General features: G+C 41.7%; 1 protein-coding gene across 1 annotated transcript; it reads right to left on the bottom strand.

Moving 5' to 3' along the window:
• Positions 1-344: 344 nt before the first annotated feature.
• Positions 345-15,082, bottom strand: LOC311102314 (trifunctional enzyme subunit alpha, mitochondrial-like). Its single transcript, XM_084143613.1, has 20 exons — positions 14,959-15,082; positions 14,157-14,198; positions 14,001-14,071; positions 13,641-13,774; positions 13,266-13,404; positions 9,499-9,618; positions 8,051-8,153; positions 7,774-7,896; positions 5,838-5,956; positions 5,596-5,652; positions 5,326-5,435; positions 4,902-5,036; positions 4,238-4,409; positions 4,015-4,101; positions 3,089-3,229; positions 2,877-2,945; positions 2,558-2,753; positions 2,159-2,273; positions 1,819-1,964; positions 345-1,058 (listed from the first exon to the last, which is right to left on the bottom strand). Exons 1-20 carry the CDS (start codon positions 15,020-15,022, stop codon positions 913-915), a joined length of 2,289 nt encoding a protein of 762 aa, XP_083999739.1. The 5' UTR covers positions 15,023-15,082; the 3' UTR covers positions 345-912.
• Positions 15,083-19,637: the final 4,555 nt, after the last annotated feature.

Genomic DNA, 19,637 nt, shown 5'->3' with positions numbered 1-19,637 from the left:
TATCCTTGATCCTGACAACGATAACTGTCTCCACCCTTAATCGGCATGCACCGCACCAAGGCTACATGATACAAAGGATGCTGCGCCACCACCGCTAGAAAATACTGCCGTCAGCCAGTCAGCCCACGTCCCCAGTACACACCCTTCCCTCTGCTGCAGACAATAGGAACAAGGCACGTCACTAACAAAACACATTGGATTAAAGCGAAACCTTGTAAACAGGTGTAGCCTAATACAATTATTTAATACATGTAATCTAATAGGCATAACACATTACCCGATTAGCACAATTAAAATGTACATTCATTGAAAACAAATTATATACATAAGCTTAGGCATTTGAATTTACTTCAATATCATTATTTATTAATTTACTGGCTCTAAATATGAATACATCACGTCCCAAATCATGGCATAAAGACCAAAATCATAAAAATAAACACATTTACCTCAGATGAATAAACATGACTATGAACAGGCCAAGACCCATCACTTATGAAGGCTGAAATGGCACCCTATACAGTGGCTCTGGTCAAAAGTAGTCCACTATATAGCGAATAGTGTCATTTGAGATGAAAACATGGTTTTAATTTACATTTTCAGAAGACTAGGATTGCCAGTTGGGTCTACACCTGCCTCAGATGGATATTACAGCACAATATTATCAAAAAAAGAACTGTCAAATAATGTTAAAAAATACAAAAACCAACCAAATGAAAAAAAAAACGGAAGTTATGAACTTGAAACATTTTGTGATTTGTAAAAACATGCCCCTCATCATGATTTCTCTTCTGCAACCCAAACTTGAACTTTAGCTCAGTGCTTATTTATTTAACGGACAAATACACAACCTAGGCATATTCTAATGGCAGCCTGCTATTAGGTGGTAGCAGGACATGGTGGTGGGGAAAGTCACTTGTGGAATCTCTTGCTGGAGTCCTTGGCGTGATCCAGCAGTAGCTGACACGGGGTGAAGTGGTTGCCGTAAACCTCCTCGTACCTCCTCATCTTCTCCACTAGCTTGTCGGCACCGAAGGTATCCACAAACCGGAAAGGACCTGAACAGAGAAGGTTTAAAGAGAAAGGTTAAAACAATGTTTGTATGATTCAATCTTTCAAAAGGACACATGATAGTATGATATAATAATATTGGCATATCTGATAGCTCAGTCTAAAATACTGGAATTTGATAAATTAAATTTAGTCAAGTCCGGCTCCACAAACCAGAAAGGACTAAACTGGGAAGTTCAAAGAGAAGGTAAAAGAAAAGTCCTAATTGTAGCACAACAAAAAGGCTGTGTCTGCTGTTAAACCTGAAAAGAATTCAACAACACATGCAACGTCACTAGGGCTGTTCATTCTCATGTCATGTGATCATCCTGTGTGGCTGGCTCAGCTGGTAAAAGCATGGTGAAAGGTCATGGGTTCAATTTCCACAGGGATTAGATGTATAGCAAAAATGTATGCAGTCACTGCACTAAGTGGCATATAGTCTAGTGCAGTGGAGGCTGCTGAGGGGAGGACTGCTCATAATAAATTGCCGGAATGGAGTTAATGGAATTGTATGAAACGTGGTTTTCATTCTTGATGCCATGCCATTCACTCCATTCTAGCCATTATTATGAGCCGTCTAGAGCAGGAATATTTAAGCTCCATTGCTGATTCTCATTCTTGTCCTTTAGTCAGGGACTGACTTAGACCTGGGACACCGGGTGATGCAATTCATTATCAGAATTAATTATAGATCAGAAAACCAGCAGTACTCCGTCCGGACCTCCAGACTAATTTGAATACCCCTGCTATAGAGTGAATCCCTACCGCCAAGGCAGGGAGGGAATCCCAGTCCGAACACAGCTCCTATATCTCCCTCTACGGGGCCGTTCAGGATCCCTTCCTGCAGACACATCACTGCCTCGTTGACGAACCGAGAGACCAGACGGTACTGGACATCAGAGTCTGAAGACCTGGAGGAAGAAGATCCAGACCGTTAAGTGGTGGTGTGGAGAGTATAGGATCCTGTGTGGCTCAGTTGGTAAGAGGGTGGAACTAGCCAATGCCATGGGTTTAATTCCCACTGGGATCACATACAAAACATGTATGCATTCACTGTACTGTAAGTCACTTTAGAGGTGACATTTCCCCCGTGGTTGCTACTTACACTGAAAGGTTTGGTGTCAATTTGAATTTCTCCAGGAGGTCGTCAATATCAGGGTTGACATCTTTGCTTTTGAGTCCTGGCGTATACACGTAGCAGCCCTTTCCTGATTTGCGGCCTGTTGATGGAAAATACATCTAATTGGTATCAGATAAAAACCAATGAGGAGGATCATGCATTTTCCATGATATAATTAGTTTCCCTCAGTTTTTCCTTGATTCTTCGCATCCTCGCCTCCTTCTCAAACCTCATTGGTGGAGAAGATCCAAAGTTCCTCCCCTCTTACCTTCTCCTCCAATGCATTTTGAGAAAGAAAGCAAGAATAAGGGATGCAAGGAATCAAGGGAAGTTTTTTAATTTTGAAAGAGCCTTTGTCTCAAAGTCCTACAAACAAGAATTTACCCTTGAATCCTCTCTCCACCATAGTCTTCAGCACCTCAACGTTTCCACCTCCGAACCTGGATCCGAATGCTTTGCCGAGGTCCTCAGCCACATGGGCAGCCACATCAATACCCACCTCGTCAGCCAGTGTAGCAGCACCCACTGGGAACCCAAAGCCTGTGGTTAGCGCATCCAGCTTCTTGGGGCTAACACCCTCCTGAGAACACACACACACAGCACAGATATACAGGTGCATTATTTAATTTTTTGGAGACACAATACCCACGCCATCCCAATACAACATTGTAGATGAATAGACTGTGTGTGTGACAACACTAACCTGTAGTACTCTCACTGCCTCGGCTAACATAGGAGCCAGACACCTGGTGGTGTAGAACCCAGGTCCATCCTGCAAACAAGCACACAAAGTATTATGGGCCCATGAAAAGCACTACAGTATAGCTATATAAAATTAATGTATTAGTGTAGTTCTGTTTATCAACAAGCTTAGGGAGAACATGGGAAGTGGGCACTGAGCAGAAGCTCACTCACCCCGACAACAATGATGACTTTCCCCTGCTTCAGGCCTACAGCAACAGCAGAGGCAGTGGTGTCTTTAGAGGTCTTATCTGTAGTGATTATCTCCAACAGCTGCATCTTGTCCACTGGAGAGAAGTAGTGCATCCCAATCACCTACAGGAATAGAAAATACAACTTCATTTACTGTAACGTCTCCATTTATACAGAAAACCAACGCAGTGGCCTTGTGGTTAGTGTCCGCCCAGAGATTGGAAGACTGGGGGTTCAATCACTGACCAAGTCATACCAAAGACTCTGAAAATGGGACCTGCCTCCTCTCTGCTTAGTACTAGTATTAAAGGGATTTTGGCAATGAGGCGTTTCATCTACTTCCCCAGAGTCAGATTAACTAGTGGATAAATGTTTTATGTCTCTGTGTCCAGTATGAAGGACGCTAGAGGCAGTTTAACAAGCCAATGCTAACTAGCGTTAACGCAATGACGAAGTCTACAGGTATCTGCTAGCATGTTAGCAGATACCATAGACTTCCAGTCATTATGCTAACGCTAGTTAACAATTGCGCTAGGTAGCAACTTTCTTCAAAATGCACGCAGACACATAAAAATGGTATCCACAAGTTCACCTGACTCTGGGGAAGTAGACAAAAATGCCGAAGTATCCCTGGATTGGGGGTAAGGCCCTGCAACAGACTAGCGTCCTGTCCAGGAGGTGTACTTGTACATCAAGCTGCTTCACGCAACAGAAAGCCTCTATGGGATGTTCTTGCTTGGACAAGGCTTACTTATACAGAGACAATACCCAGCCCAAACCATGTAGTATGAGAGGTTATTGTGGACAAAGGGATTCTAGTGAGTGGTTTGAATCCAGCTTGAAGGATCAATAAGGGACAGCCTTTTTGAACAGGAATGTTAATCCCATTGAACTCTTACTAAACCTACCTTTTCTGGCCTCATGCTAGCAGCAGCAATATCTTTGATGGGGAGAGCAGACGTGTTGGTGGCGAATATACAGTGAGGCGGAATCACCTGTGATTAGACAAAAGTTAATTTAGAACAATCTTGTCCAATAAGAAATGCTTATTTTTGTTTTTTTATAAGAAAAAGCTTTCCGTTCCATGCCCTAATGAGCACAATCCTGATTTTTAAATTCTGCGCCACTTACAGCTTCCACCTCCTTGATGACTCTGTGTTTGATGTTGATGTCCTCAAACACAGCTTCGATGACCATGTCAGCCTTCTCAAAACCGCTGTAGTCCAACTGGCCAGTTAAGCTGGACAGTGTGGAGTCCCTCTCAAATGACGTGATGGCCTTCTTTTTCATTTTGTCATTGAGGCTGGTGAGGAAAGTGAGGGCAGGTTTAACCTCGGTACTAGCAACCCAATTAACAGTCTCAAGAGAGATTAGGGCAGGTTCAACAACATTTAGCTTCTTCTTTATCAACAACTCCAGCCATGCTTGAAGGGCCAGATCCCTATAAACAGATTAAGCCTAGTCCTGGACTAAAATGCAAGCTTTTAATCTGTATCTGTAGGAAAGCATTCCTAGGAGTTTAACCGCCCTGTGACCCCATATGCCAGACTAGGTCACTGTGTAGCCGAAATAGAGCCAATAGCTAATTAGTGGTGCGCTATTCCTCTTTTTCTGTCACGACCGACAACCATTTCTGGTACTTCATTATATATATTCTGATTGACTGGCTTGTTCTTATTTCAGGAAAGTAAATACCACATTGATCAGATAATATACCTGGCCATTACAACAGATCAATATTCGTAGTTACTGCACTTTGCCTTTGTAGGGCAGTATTGCTCTCTGGTAAACCCACCCTTTGTAGACCTGCTGCTGACCCCTGCTCAGCCCTTCCACGGTGGTGTCCTTCAGGACAGTATGGATGCCCTTGTCCACAGTCACCTGGGCAATGCCTGCACCCATCAGACCTGCTCCCAAGATGGCCAGGTTCCTGGTGGATGCGGAATGAAGAAACATGTTAGAATACAATAGAATGGAATTATTGTCCACCAAGGATCCCCCACTTATTATTTTTGTTTGTACATATCTCCAGTTACAATGTCAAAGGTTAATGTCATGACCTTTCTCAAATTATGAAATCAACATAAATGGTTTGATCTCCAAGAATCTCTGAATCGTCTGAACAGTATTACAATATTTGTAATAAGGTTCGCATTTTTCACTGATTGAAACGTGAAATTAGCTATTTAACTGGTTTTGGGTCAAAGGTCATCACTTACTTGACCGGTCTCTCAGGGACTCCAAAGCGGTTCTTCTTGCATGCCACTTGGCCGTGGTAAAGACCGATCAGGGCATTTGACTCAGAAGTCATTGCCAGTTTGCCAAAGTTCTGTAAAGAAATTATAATTATAAAACAGCGACTCAGAGAAAGCCATGTTCAATACAAAACCATTCAACTTATTGATACGCATATTCTTCCTTTTATTAAAAAATAATAATAATTTACACTGTACTCATAAATCAATTTAACTCTATGTATATTCTCTGACCTGTGCTTCTGCCAAATAGCCAGAATCTGGGCCCTGTTCCAAGCCAGCCTTTACAGTCTGGGGGGGGGGGGGGGAGAGGGGAACGAGTAATAGTTATGTGTCTTTCAATAGAACCATGAGCGAGACATGGTTTAATCTGAAACTCTACATCCACTTTCAAAAACTGCTGCCACTTCATATCCTTATCTCACTAAAAATCATCCTTATCAATGAATGGATAAGTAGATATGACAAAGTCCTACGTCAATGATTTTCAAGGGGGCAGGATACAGTCCCTTGCTCATCTTCATGACTTTGCCAGTGACATTTTTGTAGATCTGTTGCCGCACGAACTCAATACCCATTACGTAGTCTTGGACTTCTGCAGAGGAAGGAGAGAAAAAAACTATGTTAGAAAAAGTGTCCAAGTAAGTTGTGTACATACATAAAAACAAGGACTAATAGTGTGATGTAAAATATGGTTATGGTTGAAAAACAAACATGAGAAGCCTACAATGCAGTCAGGAAGTATTCAGACCCCTGGAAACTTTCTCCACATTTTGTTACATTACAGCCTTATTCTAAAATGGATAAAAAAATCTCAATCTACACATAATGACAAAGCAAAAACAGGTTTAGACATTTAAAAATATACATATAAAAAAAGAAATCTCACATTTACATAAGCATTCAGACCCTTTACTCAGTACTTTGTTGAAGCACCTTTAGCAGAGATTACAGCCTTGATTCTTGTTGGGTATGATGCTACAAGCTTGGCACACTTGTATTTGGGGAGTTTCTCCCATTCTTCTCTGAAGATCCTCTCAAGCTCTGTCAGGTTGGATGGGGAGCGTCGCTGCACAGCTATTTTCAGGTCTCTCCAGAGATGTTTGATCGGGTTCAAGTCCGGGCTCTGGCTGGGCCACTCAAGGACATTCAGAGACTTGTCCCGAAGCCACTCCTGCGTTGTCTTGGCTTTGTGCTTAGGGTCGTTGTCCTGCTGGAAGGTGAACCTTTGCCCCAGTCTGAGGTCCTGAGCGCTCTGGAGCAGGTTTTCATCAAGAATCACTCTGTACTTTGCTCCGTTCATCTTTGCCTCGATGCTGACTAGCCTCCCAGTCCATGACGCTGAAAAACATCCACACAGCATGATGCTGCCACCACCATGCTTCACCGTAGGGATGGTGCCAGGTTTCCTCCAGATGTGACGCTTGGCATTCAGGCCAAAGAGTTCAATCTTGGTTTCATCAGACAGAGAGAATCTTGTTTCTCATGGTCTGAGAGTCTTTAGGTGCCTTTTGGCAAACTTCAAACGGGCTGTCATGTGCCTTTAACTGAGGAGTGGCTTCTGTCTGGCCACTCTACCATAAAGGCCTGATTGGTGGAGTGCTGTAGAGATGGTTGTCCTTCTGGAAGGATCTCCCTTCTCCACAGAGGAACTCTGGAGCTCTGTAAGAGTGACCATCAGGTTCTGGTCACCTCCCTAACCGAGGCCCTTCTCCCCTGATTGCTCACTTTGGCCGGGCAGCCAGATCTAGGAAGAGTCTTGGTGGTTCCAAACTTCTTCCATTTAAGAATGATGGAGGCCACTGTGTTCTTGGGGACATTCAATGCTGCAGAAATGTTTTGGTACCCTTCCCCAGATCTGTGCCTTGACACAATCCTGTCTCGGAGCACTACGGACAATTTCTTCGACCTCATGGCATGGTTTTTGCTCTGACATGCACTGTCAACTGTGGGAACTTATATAGACCGGTGTGTGCCTTTCCAAATCATGTCCAATCAATTGAATTTACCACAGGTGGACTCCAATCAAGTTGTAGAAACATCTCAAGGAAGATCAATGGAAACAGGATGCACCTGAGCTCAATTTCAAGTCTCATAGCAAAGGGTCTGAATACTTGTGAATAAAGTATCTGTTTATTTTTAATACATTTTCAAACATTTCTAACAACCTGTTTTTGCTTTGTTATTGTGTGTAGATTGATGAGAATTGTTATTTATTTAACCATTTTTGAACAAGGCTGTAACGTAACAAAATGTGGAAAAGGTCAAGGGGTCTGAATACTTTCCGAATGCACTGTACATTTAAAAACCTGCCTTGGTATTATGTAGATTATATATAGTAGTGTTTTTTGGCACTATACCAAGAGCTATGTATATCTACATGGCATTTGGCTCTAATACACAAACACTTACTCTGCATCATGCCTTTTTTCTTGGTGAGCAAGATCTTCTTGTTGACAATTCCTCTGGCACACTGTATGGCAACCTCCTCCAGGTACTCAATCGTCCTCTCCTCTGGACTCTTCAACCCAGGTCCTAGAATATCAAAAAGGGCATCAATAAGCAGCAGTTAGACACCTTCACTGAAGCTACCTAACAATTTCCATTTATTTTAAACATTTTAACAATACTGGTCTACACTCATCAGTAACTTTTATTGACTATAATATTAGTTCAGTGACTACTATACCTAGTGGGTCCACTAGCTGATGCACCAGACCCATTTTCTTGGCTTTGTCTGCCTTGATGTTTCTTCCAGTCAGCATCATGTCAAAGGCACCGGGAATACCGACCTGAAAACAACATATGGTTTACACTGCTATGACAGCGTTCCATTTTATTGCATTTCTTTTTAATCTGCCAACAACAAATCAAGAAAATGAAACTACTATAACAGGCAAAGAGTGCTGCAAATCAGATCAATGTATTTAAAGAATACTGTAGCATTCTGCAGTACAGTCACTACGTGCATACTGTAGTGACTATGAGTTGCTGTTGCAATGTACCAATATCACTCTGAAATACTACACTGACCAAAAAAATATTAGAAAAAGCTACATGTAGTGTTCGTCCCATGTTTCATGAGCTGAAATAAAATAAAAATTGTGCACAACCGAATAATTTCTGCACAAACTGTCAGAAACAGTCTCAGGGAAGCTGATCTGCGTGCTCGTCATCCTCACCAAGGTCTTGCCTTGACGGCAGTTCGGCGTCGTAACAGACTTCAGTAGGCACATGCTCATCTTCAGCGGTACACTGGCACGCTGGAGAAGTGTGCTCTTCACTGTTGAATCCCCGGTTTCAACTCTACCGGGCAGATAGCGTGTATGGAGTCGTGTGGGCGAGCGGTTAGCTGATGTCAACGTTGTGAACAGAGTGCCCCATGGTGGCGGTGGGGTTATGGTATGGGCAGGCATAAGCGACGGACAACGAACACAATTCCATTTTATCGATGGCAATTTGAATGCACAGAGATACCGTGACGAGATCCTTAGGCTCATTGTCATGCCACTCATCTGCCACCATCACCTCATGTTTCAGCATGATAATGCACGGCCCCATGTCACAAAGATCTGTACACAATTCCTGTGAGCAGAAAATGTTCCAGTTCTTCCATGGCCTGCATACTCAGACATGTCACCAATTGAGCATGTTCAGGATGCTCTGGATCGACATGTTACGACAGCGTGTTGTGTTCCAGATCCCACCCATATCCAGCAAATTCGCACAGCAATTGAAGAGGAGTGGGACAACACGCCTCAGGCCACAATCAAAAGCCTGATTAACTATGCGAAGGAGATGTGTCGCGCTGCATGAGGCAAATGGTCACACCAGATACTGACTGGTTCTGATCCACGCCCCAAAGTTGTATTTTTTAAACGTTTTTTTTTTTTTTTTTTAAGGCATCTGTTACCAACAGGTGCATATCTGTATTCCCAGTCATGTGAAATTCATAGATTAGGGCCTAATGAATTTAATTTAAATTGACTGATTTCTTTATATGAACTAACTCCGTAAAATCTTTGAAATTGTTGCATGTTGCGTTTATATATTTGTTCAGTGTATTTTAGATCAAAGTTCTACTGTGCTGTTCAGGTAGGGTTTATGAATTTATAAAGTATTTTCCCAGATACTGACCATTTGAGGGAGTCTCTGTGTTCCTCCAGCTCCAGGCAGAAGACCAAGCATCACCTCAGGAGTTCCCAGGACTGTCTTCTTGCTCTTTGTAGCAACTCTGTACTGGCAGGCAATGGCAAACTAAAAACACAACACATTAAACATAACATTTAGAAATCGATAACTTAGGAAGAAAGGAAGTCAAGTCAAATTTGTCTTGTTGACCGAGATAATTTTGTAATTTCTTATGATACTAGACGGTAATTTTACGTGAAGTAAAATTGTGAGACTTACTTTAGCTCTTTAAAATGTATTTTTGTTGTAGTGGAAGAAGTGTTCTGATTTTAGATTTGAAAAGCAGAGAAGTAGACTAAGATGTCATACATTGTTGGGAAAGTGGTCAAATTTTTACACAAAATTTTAAGGGATACTTAGGGATTTTGGCAATGAAGCCCTTTATCTACTTACCCAGAGTTAAATGAACTTGTGGATACCATTTGTGTGTGCAGTTTGAAGGAAGTTGCTTGCTAGATGTTACCATAGACGTCCAGTCATTGCTAATGCTAGTTAGCATTGGCTCGCAAAACTACCTCCAACTTCCTTCATACAGGACGCAGACACATAAAAATGGTATCCTCAAGTGAATCTGACTCCGGGGAAGTAAAGCGCTAAATTGCCTAAATCTTGAAGTATCGCTTTAAAAGTAGCCCTTTAAAAAGTTTAGATAAAATGTAGTTGGTTACTAAAACAGCTGTATCATTTGAGCGGTAGAATATCTCTTTTCACAATTTCAGATTTGAATAGCAGAGAAGTAGACCAAGATGTCATGCCCTCCAAGTCTTTGTCTAAGTTGTTGGTGGTCAAAGTAGCTGATGTGTCAAAAGTTGCAATAGGCCTTTTCACACTGCATTGTTCTTAGCCCCAGGCTAGGCCATGACTCATTGGCAATCTGTTGGGGCAATATTGCCAGCAATGGTTGATGCAACATTTTTCCATTGAAAATTAGCTTTTTTTTTTTTTTTTTTTTTTATCGGGGTCCACTATTGCCACCTAGGGGGCAATTTTTAGGAATCCTTCAATTAGAGCGCAGATATCAGTCATGTGATCAGTCTGCAGTTCAAAAATATTTTGGAAAACATGGCGGCTGTTTTTGAGCTGAAGTGAGAGAAAATCTACTCCCGTTTTGGAGTGAAATGTTGGCTATTCACGTCACAAATATTTCCGCACTAGAATATTCGATAATGATAAGTTAATACATACGGTGTTCAGTTGGTCATGTTTAAAGGGATATTTAGTTTTTATTTGCATGTTAGACCTTATTTCCATCATCCAGACAGTTGTTTTGGTCAAAGTTCCACATCAAATTCTAAAGACCATTTTGTTTTCAGGGGCCTGTAGAAGAATGACATTGTTTTCTTTCAGCAAACATCCGCAATTGTGCTTTTGAAAAAAAACAGACTTGCTACTTCAGTCGAAATACGTTTCCAGTGTTGTTCCGCTCATGTGAGCAACAAGTCTGACGCTCCGGAGTAGGCATGTCATACCTCGCTTGTCAACAGAGCGCGTGGCTACACACAGTGCATTCTGAAAGTATTCAGACCCCTTGACTTTTCCCACATTTTGTCATTCTAAAATGTATTTTAAAAATAAAATTAAAAAATGTATTCTCAACCTACACACACACACAATACCCCATAAAACAGATTTTTGAAATTGTACTTAAAAATAAATATGGAAATCTGACATTTACATAAGTAGTCAGACCCTTTCCGCAGTACTTTGTTGAAGCACCTTGGGCAACAATTACAGCCTTGACTCTTCTTGGGTATGACAGTACAAGCATGGCACACCTGTATTTGGTGATTTTCTCCCATTCTTCTCTGCAGATCCTCTCAAGCGGTCAGGTTGGATAGGGAGCATCGCTGCACAGCTATTTTCAGGTCTATCCAGAGATGATCGATCGGGTCCAAGTCCGGGCTCTGGCTGGGCCACTCAAAGACATTCAGAGACTTGTTCCGAAGCCACTGCTGCGTTGTCTTGGCTGTGTGCTTAGGGTTGTTGTCCTGTTGGAAGGTGAACCGTCGCCCCAGTCTGAGGTCCTGAGCACTCTGGAGCAGGTTTTCATCAAGGATCTCTGTACTTTGCTCCGTTCATATTTCCCTTCTATCCTGACTAGTCTCCCAGTCCCTGCTGCTGAAAAACATCCACACAGCATGATGCTGCCACCACCACGTAGGGATGGGGCCAGGTTTCCTCCAGACGTGACGCTTGGCATTCAGGCCAAAGAGTTCAATCTTGGTTTCATCAGACCAGAGAATCTTGTTTCTCATGGTCTGAGAGTCTTTAGGTGCCTTTTGGCAAAGTTCAAACGGGCTGTCATGTGCCTTTAACTGAGGAGTGGCTTCTGTCTGGCCACTCTACCTGATTGGTGGACTGCTGTAGAGATGGTTGTCCTTCTGGAAGGATCTCCCTTCTCCACAGAGGAACTATGGAGCTCTGTCAGAGTGACCATCAGGTTCTGGTCACCTCCCTAACCGAGGCCCTTCTCCCCTGATTGCTCACTTTGGCCGGGCGGCCAGATCTAGGAAGAGTCTTGGTGGTTCCAAACTTCTTCCATTTAAGAATGAGAGGCCACTATTCTTGGGGACAGTCAATGCTGCAGAAATGTTTTGGTACCCTTCCCCAGATCTGTGCCTCAACACAATCCTGTCTTGGAGCTCTACGGACAATTCCTTCGATCTCATGGGTTGGTTTTTCCTCTGACCTGCACTGTCATTTAGCAGACGCTCTTATCCAGAGCGACTTACAAATAGGTGCATTCACCTTATAGCCAGTGGGATAACCACTTTACAATTTTTTTTTTGGGGGGGGGGGGGGGGGGTAGAAGGATTACTTTATCCTATCCCAGGTATTTCTTAAAGAGGTGGGGTTTCAAATGTCTCCGGAAGGTGGTGAGTGACTCCGCTGTCCTGGCGTCGTGAACTGTGGGATCTTATATAGACAGGTGTGTGCCTTTCCAAATCATGTCCAAATCATGGACATGTGTGTCCTGTTCAATGGAAACAGGACGCACCTGAGCACAACTTCGAATCTCATAGCAAAGGGTCTGCATACTTATGTAAATAAGGTATTTTTTGAAAAAAAACTGTTTTCGCTTTGTCAGTATGGGGTGTGTGTAGATTGATGAGGAAAAAATGTATGTAATCCATTTTAGAATAAGGCTGTATCATAACAAAATGTGTGTGTGTGTGGGGGGGGGGGGGGGGGGGGGAATCAAGGGGTCTGAATACTTTCCGAATGCACTGTACAAGACTAGCAATGCGCAGATTTAGTAGTGACATAGAAATGAGTTCCAAGACCAGGGAAAAAACAGGAAGCAAAAACAGTTTGAGTAACACATTTAAGCTCGTAATAGTGGAAATAGCCTAGTGTTTTGATATTTTAACCTTTATTTAACTAGGCAAGTCAGTTAAGAACAAATTCTTATTTACAATGACGGCCTACACCGGCCAAACCCGGACGACGCTGGGCCAATTGTGCGCCGCCCTATGGGACTCCCAATCACGGCCGGTTGTGATACACGCAAGCAACTAAGTCAGCCAAAGAAATCTCAGGAATGGAACTTTGACCAAAACAACAACTGTCTGGATGATGCTTAACTAAATAATAATAAAAAGTAAACTATGAGAGATTTAAACTGGGACGTTTGCTGTCGCAAGTCGTATTAATTGTATTTTTTCAATAATATAATTTTTATGTATTAGTGTAAAGGAAGTCATTTTGTTCACCTCTAACCCGCCTCCTAAGCAGGAGCCGTTGATGGCCGCAACAATAGGCTTGGGTGATTTCTCAATCCTCTCAAACATCTTCTGTCCCTCCTGAGAAAGCTTTGTGACCTCCTCTGAGGTCTTACAGGCCTGGATCATGCTGTAAAGGAGAGGAGAGAAAGCAGGGGAGAGAGAGAGACCAGAACAATTAGAACCCTAGAACACCTGAACCTTGCACATAGTACTGAAATGCAACATTGAGTATCGTGTAGGCCTGAACTAGGCTACTTTCTAATCTGAGTGCAGCATTTCAATTACACAGTATATGTAAGCCTAGGTGCCACCAAATCTAACATTTTCATATTTCTATCATATAATGTGAAAGGTGTGACTGACTTGATGTCAGCTCCTGCAATGAAGCAGCCAGGCTTGGAGGAGATGAGGACAGCACTCTGGACTGCATCGTTGGCCAAGACCTCATTAAATACTTCTATCATCTCATTTTGCATCTGGACCGACAGAGTGTTGACCTGCAAAAACATGGATAGACATACAATACGGATTTTGATTTTCAGTTTCATGCAATTATGTTCTACAGCTAATGCAGCTCCCCCGCTTGCTGTTTGGGGTTTTAAGCTGGGTTTCTGTATAGCACTTTGTGACATCTGCTGATGTAAAAAGGGCTTTATAAATACATTTGATTGATTGAAATTTGATTGGTACTATACATGGAAAATGTATCTTTAAATAAATTACCTTAGAATTTGGGTCATTCATCCGAATGACTGCCACATCCTCTTTCACTTCATAGTTGACATGGGTTCGGGCTGAGAAAAAAAATGTGATCAACTTAACTACATACTTTTATTTTATAATCAAGTTATAATCACAACAAGTAGTCGTTCAACTTACCTGACATGGCAGGGGCAACTGAAAAGGTACGGCATGAGATATCTAAAAATACAAAATTATTAGAGGGTTAGCTAAATTCCATACATTAGCTACTGATTATGATAAGGAAACTAGCTAGCTAACAAAAAAAGGCTTGGGGGGGGGTGTGTCTCTGTAGGGGGTGAAATATTTAGGCCACGCTTGATTTAATATTTAGGCCTGGGGCTGCAACAGATAACTCAGGACTAGTGTTTATGACAAGACGTATGGGGGGCTAATGTCTGACCTCAGACACAATGAACTTTCACCTAGATACAGCTAAAATCAGTCTGGCAGACGGTTAGACTGAGTGAGCAAATTAGACAATGAATGACAAATGGAAGTATCTAATGTAAAGTGTAGATGTATCAAGAAAACAATTAAATTGCATGAAAAGTTTGATTTGGCGATGAGTGAGTGATCATAGCTAGCCAGCTAGGCTAACGTTAGCCAACTAACTTAATTCATGTGACGTCAGTAGTTTGCTCACTCGGTGAAAGTTCGCTCGGGTCAAGTTAGTAAGCAGTTATCTTAATCTTAATTACCGGTAATGAAATACAAATAGGTAGCTAAAGCCAGATGTGTGTACCAGTAACGTTTTGTTGTTAACACAGTAAATTAGTTAGTAAGCTAGGTTAACTAGTTACCGGTAGACTTCTGACAGTTAACGTTAGCTAGCCAAGTTAGCTGCTAGCTAGAGATGCGCCGGTTTCCAAAATGTGTCTAAACAATCGAAAAACATTTGACTTTGGCATGAATTTCACACATTTCAACACAATTGTACCTGAGAGGACGTATCTTCTTGCTGTAATTCTGGAGAGCGCACCCAGGGCTCGAACACCAGCCATTTTAGGAGGTCAAGAACACTGAAACAACCTGACTGCTGACAACCAATTATTTATATAAACACTAGATGACAGATAGGGGGCGCTGTGTTGAAGCCACGGTGCCTCCATCTTGGCACTCCCTCACATTTTTAAAAACATTTTTAGTGAGTGCATACCTTTTTCATTTTTTTTTCTCATACTGGTCCCCCGTGGGAAACGAACCCACAACCCTGGCGTTGCAAACGCCATGCTCTACCAACTGAGCTACACCGTTGTAAAATATTTTGGAAGCTATAGAAATGCATTAATTAATGTCTACATTCGTTTTTGCCACATTTATTCTATTACAGACACATTCATCCATACTTTTAAATTATATTAAGTGAGCTATAAAAAAAAAAGAAGATATGTATATAAGCATTTTCCTTAAAGTATAATTTTTTGAGATTACTAATGTTACTGTCCCCAATACAACAACAAAAAATACCTAAATACATGTAATTTTGTCCTTGAAACATTTAATTGAAATATTGAAGAATTCCATTCATTCCTATGGAGGACTGCTCCTACTGGGGATTGTCAACATGGCTGACCAGTGTCTTCAAAGCCTCTAAATGGACAATACGATCAGCTATCCAGGGTTGATATTATCATCCTTATCATTATTATGTACATCATTGATATAAACCCTGGATGACTAACAGGGGGTGCTATACTGAAGCCTATGTGCAGCCATTTTGGTAATCCTCCATTGTAAAACAAGATGTTGGAAGCTATTCGTTTTTGACAAGTATATTCTATTACAGACACCTTAAAGCGACAATCAGCAGTTGAAACAATAACAAAGCGTTTCCCAATGTTCCGGTAAAAAGCTGAGGGATGGGACTAGAGAAATGTAACCACTCTCAAATTCATAGACAGAGTTATGGATGTAAAGTCTAACTATCCATGGTGTCAATAGTTTTAATGGTTTAAGGCAATATAGTGTTAGTTTACATTTACTTTGTTTACAAACATTGGAGTAAAACAAGCTTCTATTTTGGGTTCTGATGGGGTAGGTATGGACAAAGGTAGGACAAAGGTATGCACTCACTAACTGTAAAAATAAAATAGAAAAAAATATTCCTTAAAGTTTTTTTTTTTAGATAGTACTAATGTTACTGTCCTTACTACAACAAATAAATACTAAAATACATGTAATTTTGTCCTTTAAACTTTTTATTGAAATATTGTAGAATTCCATTAATTCCTATGGAGGACTGCTCCACAGACACATGAGGGTTAGTTTAAAGGTTTTTTGACTGCTCCTTCTGAGGAGTACCAATATGGTGACATTTGGCTTCAAGCTTCTAAAGCCTTGTTCACATTGGTAGTTTGAAGTGACTCAAATCAAAAAAATTTGGCATATCCATATCATGTTTTTTTCTGCAGTTTGAACAGCCAAAAGCCACATGGAATCGGATATCTCAAGCCACATTTCAAACCACCTTCATATGTGGTTTGAAGTCAGATACAAATCTGATTCCTGGCCATGCGACTTGTTTCTGAATGGTCAAATCTGCCCTCAAGTGTTTTGTAGACCGTTATTTGGCATATCTTGTTGCTTGCTAGCTACTCTGTTGACAGTTTGACAAGAACATGACGTGGTAGCTAACTAGCTTGTTCATTGTTTACAAACAAATTAGTAAATAGCTACCTACAGTGCCTTGCAAAAGTATTCATCCCCCTTGGCATTTTTCCTAATTTGTTGCATCACAACCTGTAATTTAAATTGATTTTTATTTGGATTTCATGTAATGGACATACACAAAATAGTCCAAATTGGTGAAGTGAAATGAAAAAAATAACTTCTTTCAAAAAATTCGAAAAAATAAATAACAGAAAAGTGGTGAGTGCATATGCATTCACCCCCTTTGCTATGAAGTCCCTAAATAAGATCTGGTGCAACCAATTACCTTCAGAAGTCACATAATTAGTTAAATAAAGTCCACCTGTGTGCAATCTAAGTGTCACATGATCTGTCACATGATCTCAGTATATACAGTGGGGGAAAAAAGTATTTATTCAGCCACCAATTGTGCAAGTTCTCCCACTTAAAAAGATGAGAGAGGCCTGTAATTCTCATCATAGGTACACATCAACTATGACAGACAAATTGAGAAAAAGAAATCCAGAAAATCACATTGTAGGATTTTTAATGAATTTATTTGCAAATTATGGTGGAAAATAAGTATTTGGTCACCTACAAACAAGCAAGTTTTCTGGCTCTCACAGACCTGTAACTTCTTCTTTAAGAGGCTCCTCTGTCCTCCACTCGTTACCTGTATTAATGGCACCTGTTTGAACTTGTTATCAGTATAAAAGACACCTGTCCACAACCTCAAACAGTCACACTCCAAACTCCACTATGGCCAAGACCAAAGAGCTGTCAAAGGACACCAGAAACAAAATTGTAGAGCTGCACCAGGCTGGGAAGACTGAATATGCAATAGGTAAGCAGCTTGGTTTGAAGAAATCAACTGTGGGAGCAATTATTAGGAAATGGAAGACATACAAGACCACTGATAATCTCCCTCGATCTGGGGCTCCACACAAGATCTCACCCGTGGGGTCAAAATGATCACAAGAACGGTGAGCAAAAATCCCAGAACCACACGGGGGGACCTAGTGAATGACCTGCAGAGAGCTGGGACCAAAGTAACAAAGCCTACCATCAGTAACACACTACGCCGCCAGGGACTCAAATCCTGCAGTGCGAGACGTGTCCCCCTTCTTAAGCCAGTTCATGTCCAGGCCCGTCTGAAGTTTGCTAGAGTGCATTTGGATGATCCAGAATAGGATTGGGAGAATGTCATATGGTCAGATGAAACCAAAATATAAGTTTTTGGTAAAAACTCAACTCGTCGTGTTTGGAGGACAAAGAATGCTGAGTTGCATCCAAAGAACACCATACCTACTGTGAAGCATGGGGGTGGAAACATCATGCTTTGGGGCTGTTTTTCTGCAAAGGGACCAGGACGACTGATCCGTGTAAAGGAAAGAATGAATGGGGCCATGTATCGTGAGATTTTGAGTGAAAACCTCCTTCCATCAGCAAGGGCATTGAAGATGAAACATGGCTGGGTCTTTCAGCATGACAATGATCCCAAACACACCGCCCGGGCAACGAAGGAGTGGCTTCGTAAGAAGCATTTCAAGGTCCTGGAGTGGCCTAGCCAGTCTCCAGATCTCAACCCCATAGAAAATCTTTGGAGGGAGTTGAAAGTCCGTGTTGCCCAGCGACAGCCCCAAAACATCACTGCTCTAGAGGAGATCTGCATGGAGGAATGGGCCAAAATACCAGCAACAGTGTGTGAAAACCTTGTGAAGACTTACAGAAAACGTTTGACCTGTGTCATTGCCAACAAAGGTTATATAACAAAGTATTGAGAAACTTTTGTTATTGACCAAATACTTATTTTCCACCATAATTTGCAAATAAATTCATTAAAAATCCTACAATGTGATTTTCTGGGGTTTTTTTCCTCATTTTGTCTGTCATAGTTGACGTGTACCTATGATGAAAATTACAGGCCTCTCTCATCATTTTAAGTGGGAGAACTTGCACAATTGGTGGCTGACTAAATACTTTTTTTCCCCACTGTATACACACCTGTTCTGAAAGGCCCCAGATTTTGCAACACCACTAAGCAAGGGGCACCACCAAGCAAGCGGCACCATGAAGACCAAGGAGCTCTCCAAACATGTCAGGGACAAAGTTGTGGAGAAGTACATATCAGGGTTGGGTTATAAAAAAATATCTGAAACTTTAAACATCCCTCGGAGCACCATTAAATCCATGATAAAAAAATTGAAAGAATATGGCACCACAACAAACCTGCCAAGAGAGGGCCTCCCACCAAAACTCACGGACCAGGCAAGGAGGGCATTAATCAGAGGGGCAACAAAGAGACCAAAGATAACCCTGAAGGAGCTGCAAAGATCCACAGTGGAGATTGGAGTATCTGTCCATAGGACCACTTTAAGCCGTACACGCCACAGAGCTGGGCTTTACGGAAGAGTGGACAGAAAAAAGCCATTGCATAAAGAAAAAAATAAGCAAACACGTTTGGTGTTCACCAAAAGGCATATGGGAGACTCCCCAACATATGGAAGAAGGTACTCTGGTCAGATGAGACTAATATTGAGCTTTTTGGCCATCAAGGAAAACGTTATGTCTGTCGCAAACCCAACATCTCTCATCACCCCGAGAACACCATCCCCACAGTGAATCATGGTGGTGGCAGCATCAAGCTGTGGGATGTTTTTCATCGGCAGGGACTGGGAAACTGGTCAGAATTGAAGGAATGATGGATGATGCTAAATACAGGGAAATTCTTGAGGGAAACCTGTTTCAGTCTTCCAGAGATTTGAGACTGGGACGGAGGTTCACCTTCCAGCAGGACAATGACCCTAAGCATACTGCTAAAGCAACACTTGAGTGGTTTAAGGGGAAACATTTAAATGTCTTGGAATGGCCTAGTCAAAGCCCAGACCTCAATCCAATTGAGAATCTGTAGTATGACTTAAAGATTGCTTAAATCCATTTTACTTCCAGGTTGTAAGGCAACAAAATAGGAAAAATGCCAAGGGGGGT

The sequence above is a fragment of the Coregonus lavaretus genome (genome assembly GCF_964263955.1).
Source record: "Coregonus lavaretus genome assembly, chromosome: 27".
NCBI classification, from domain to species: Eukaryota; Metazoa; Chordata; class Actinopteri; order Salmoniformes; family Salmonidae; genus Coregonus; species Coregonus lavaretus.
Note: the sequence above shows the minus strand (reverse complement) of the source record. Positions and strands in the feature narration are given on the sequence as shown.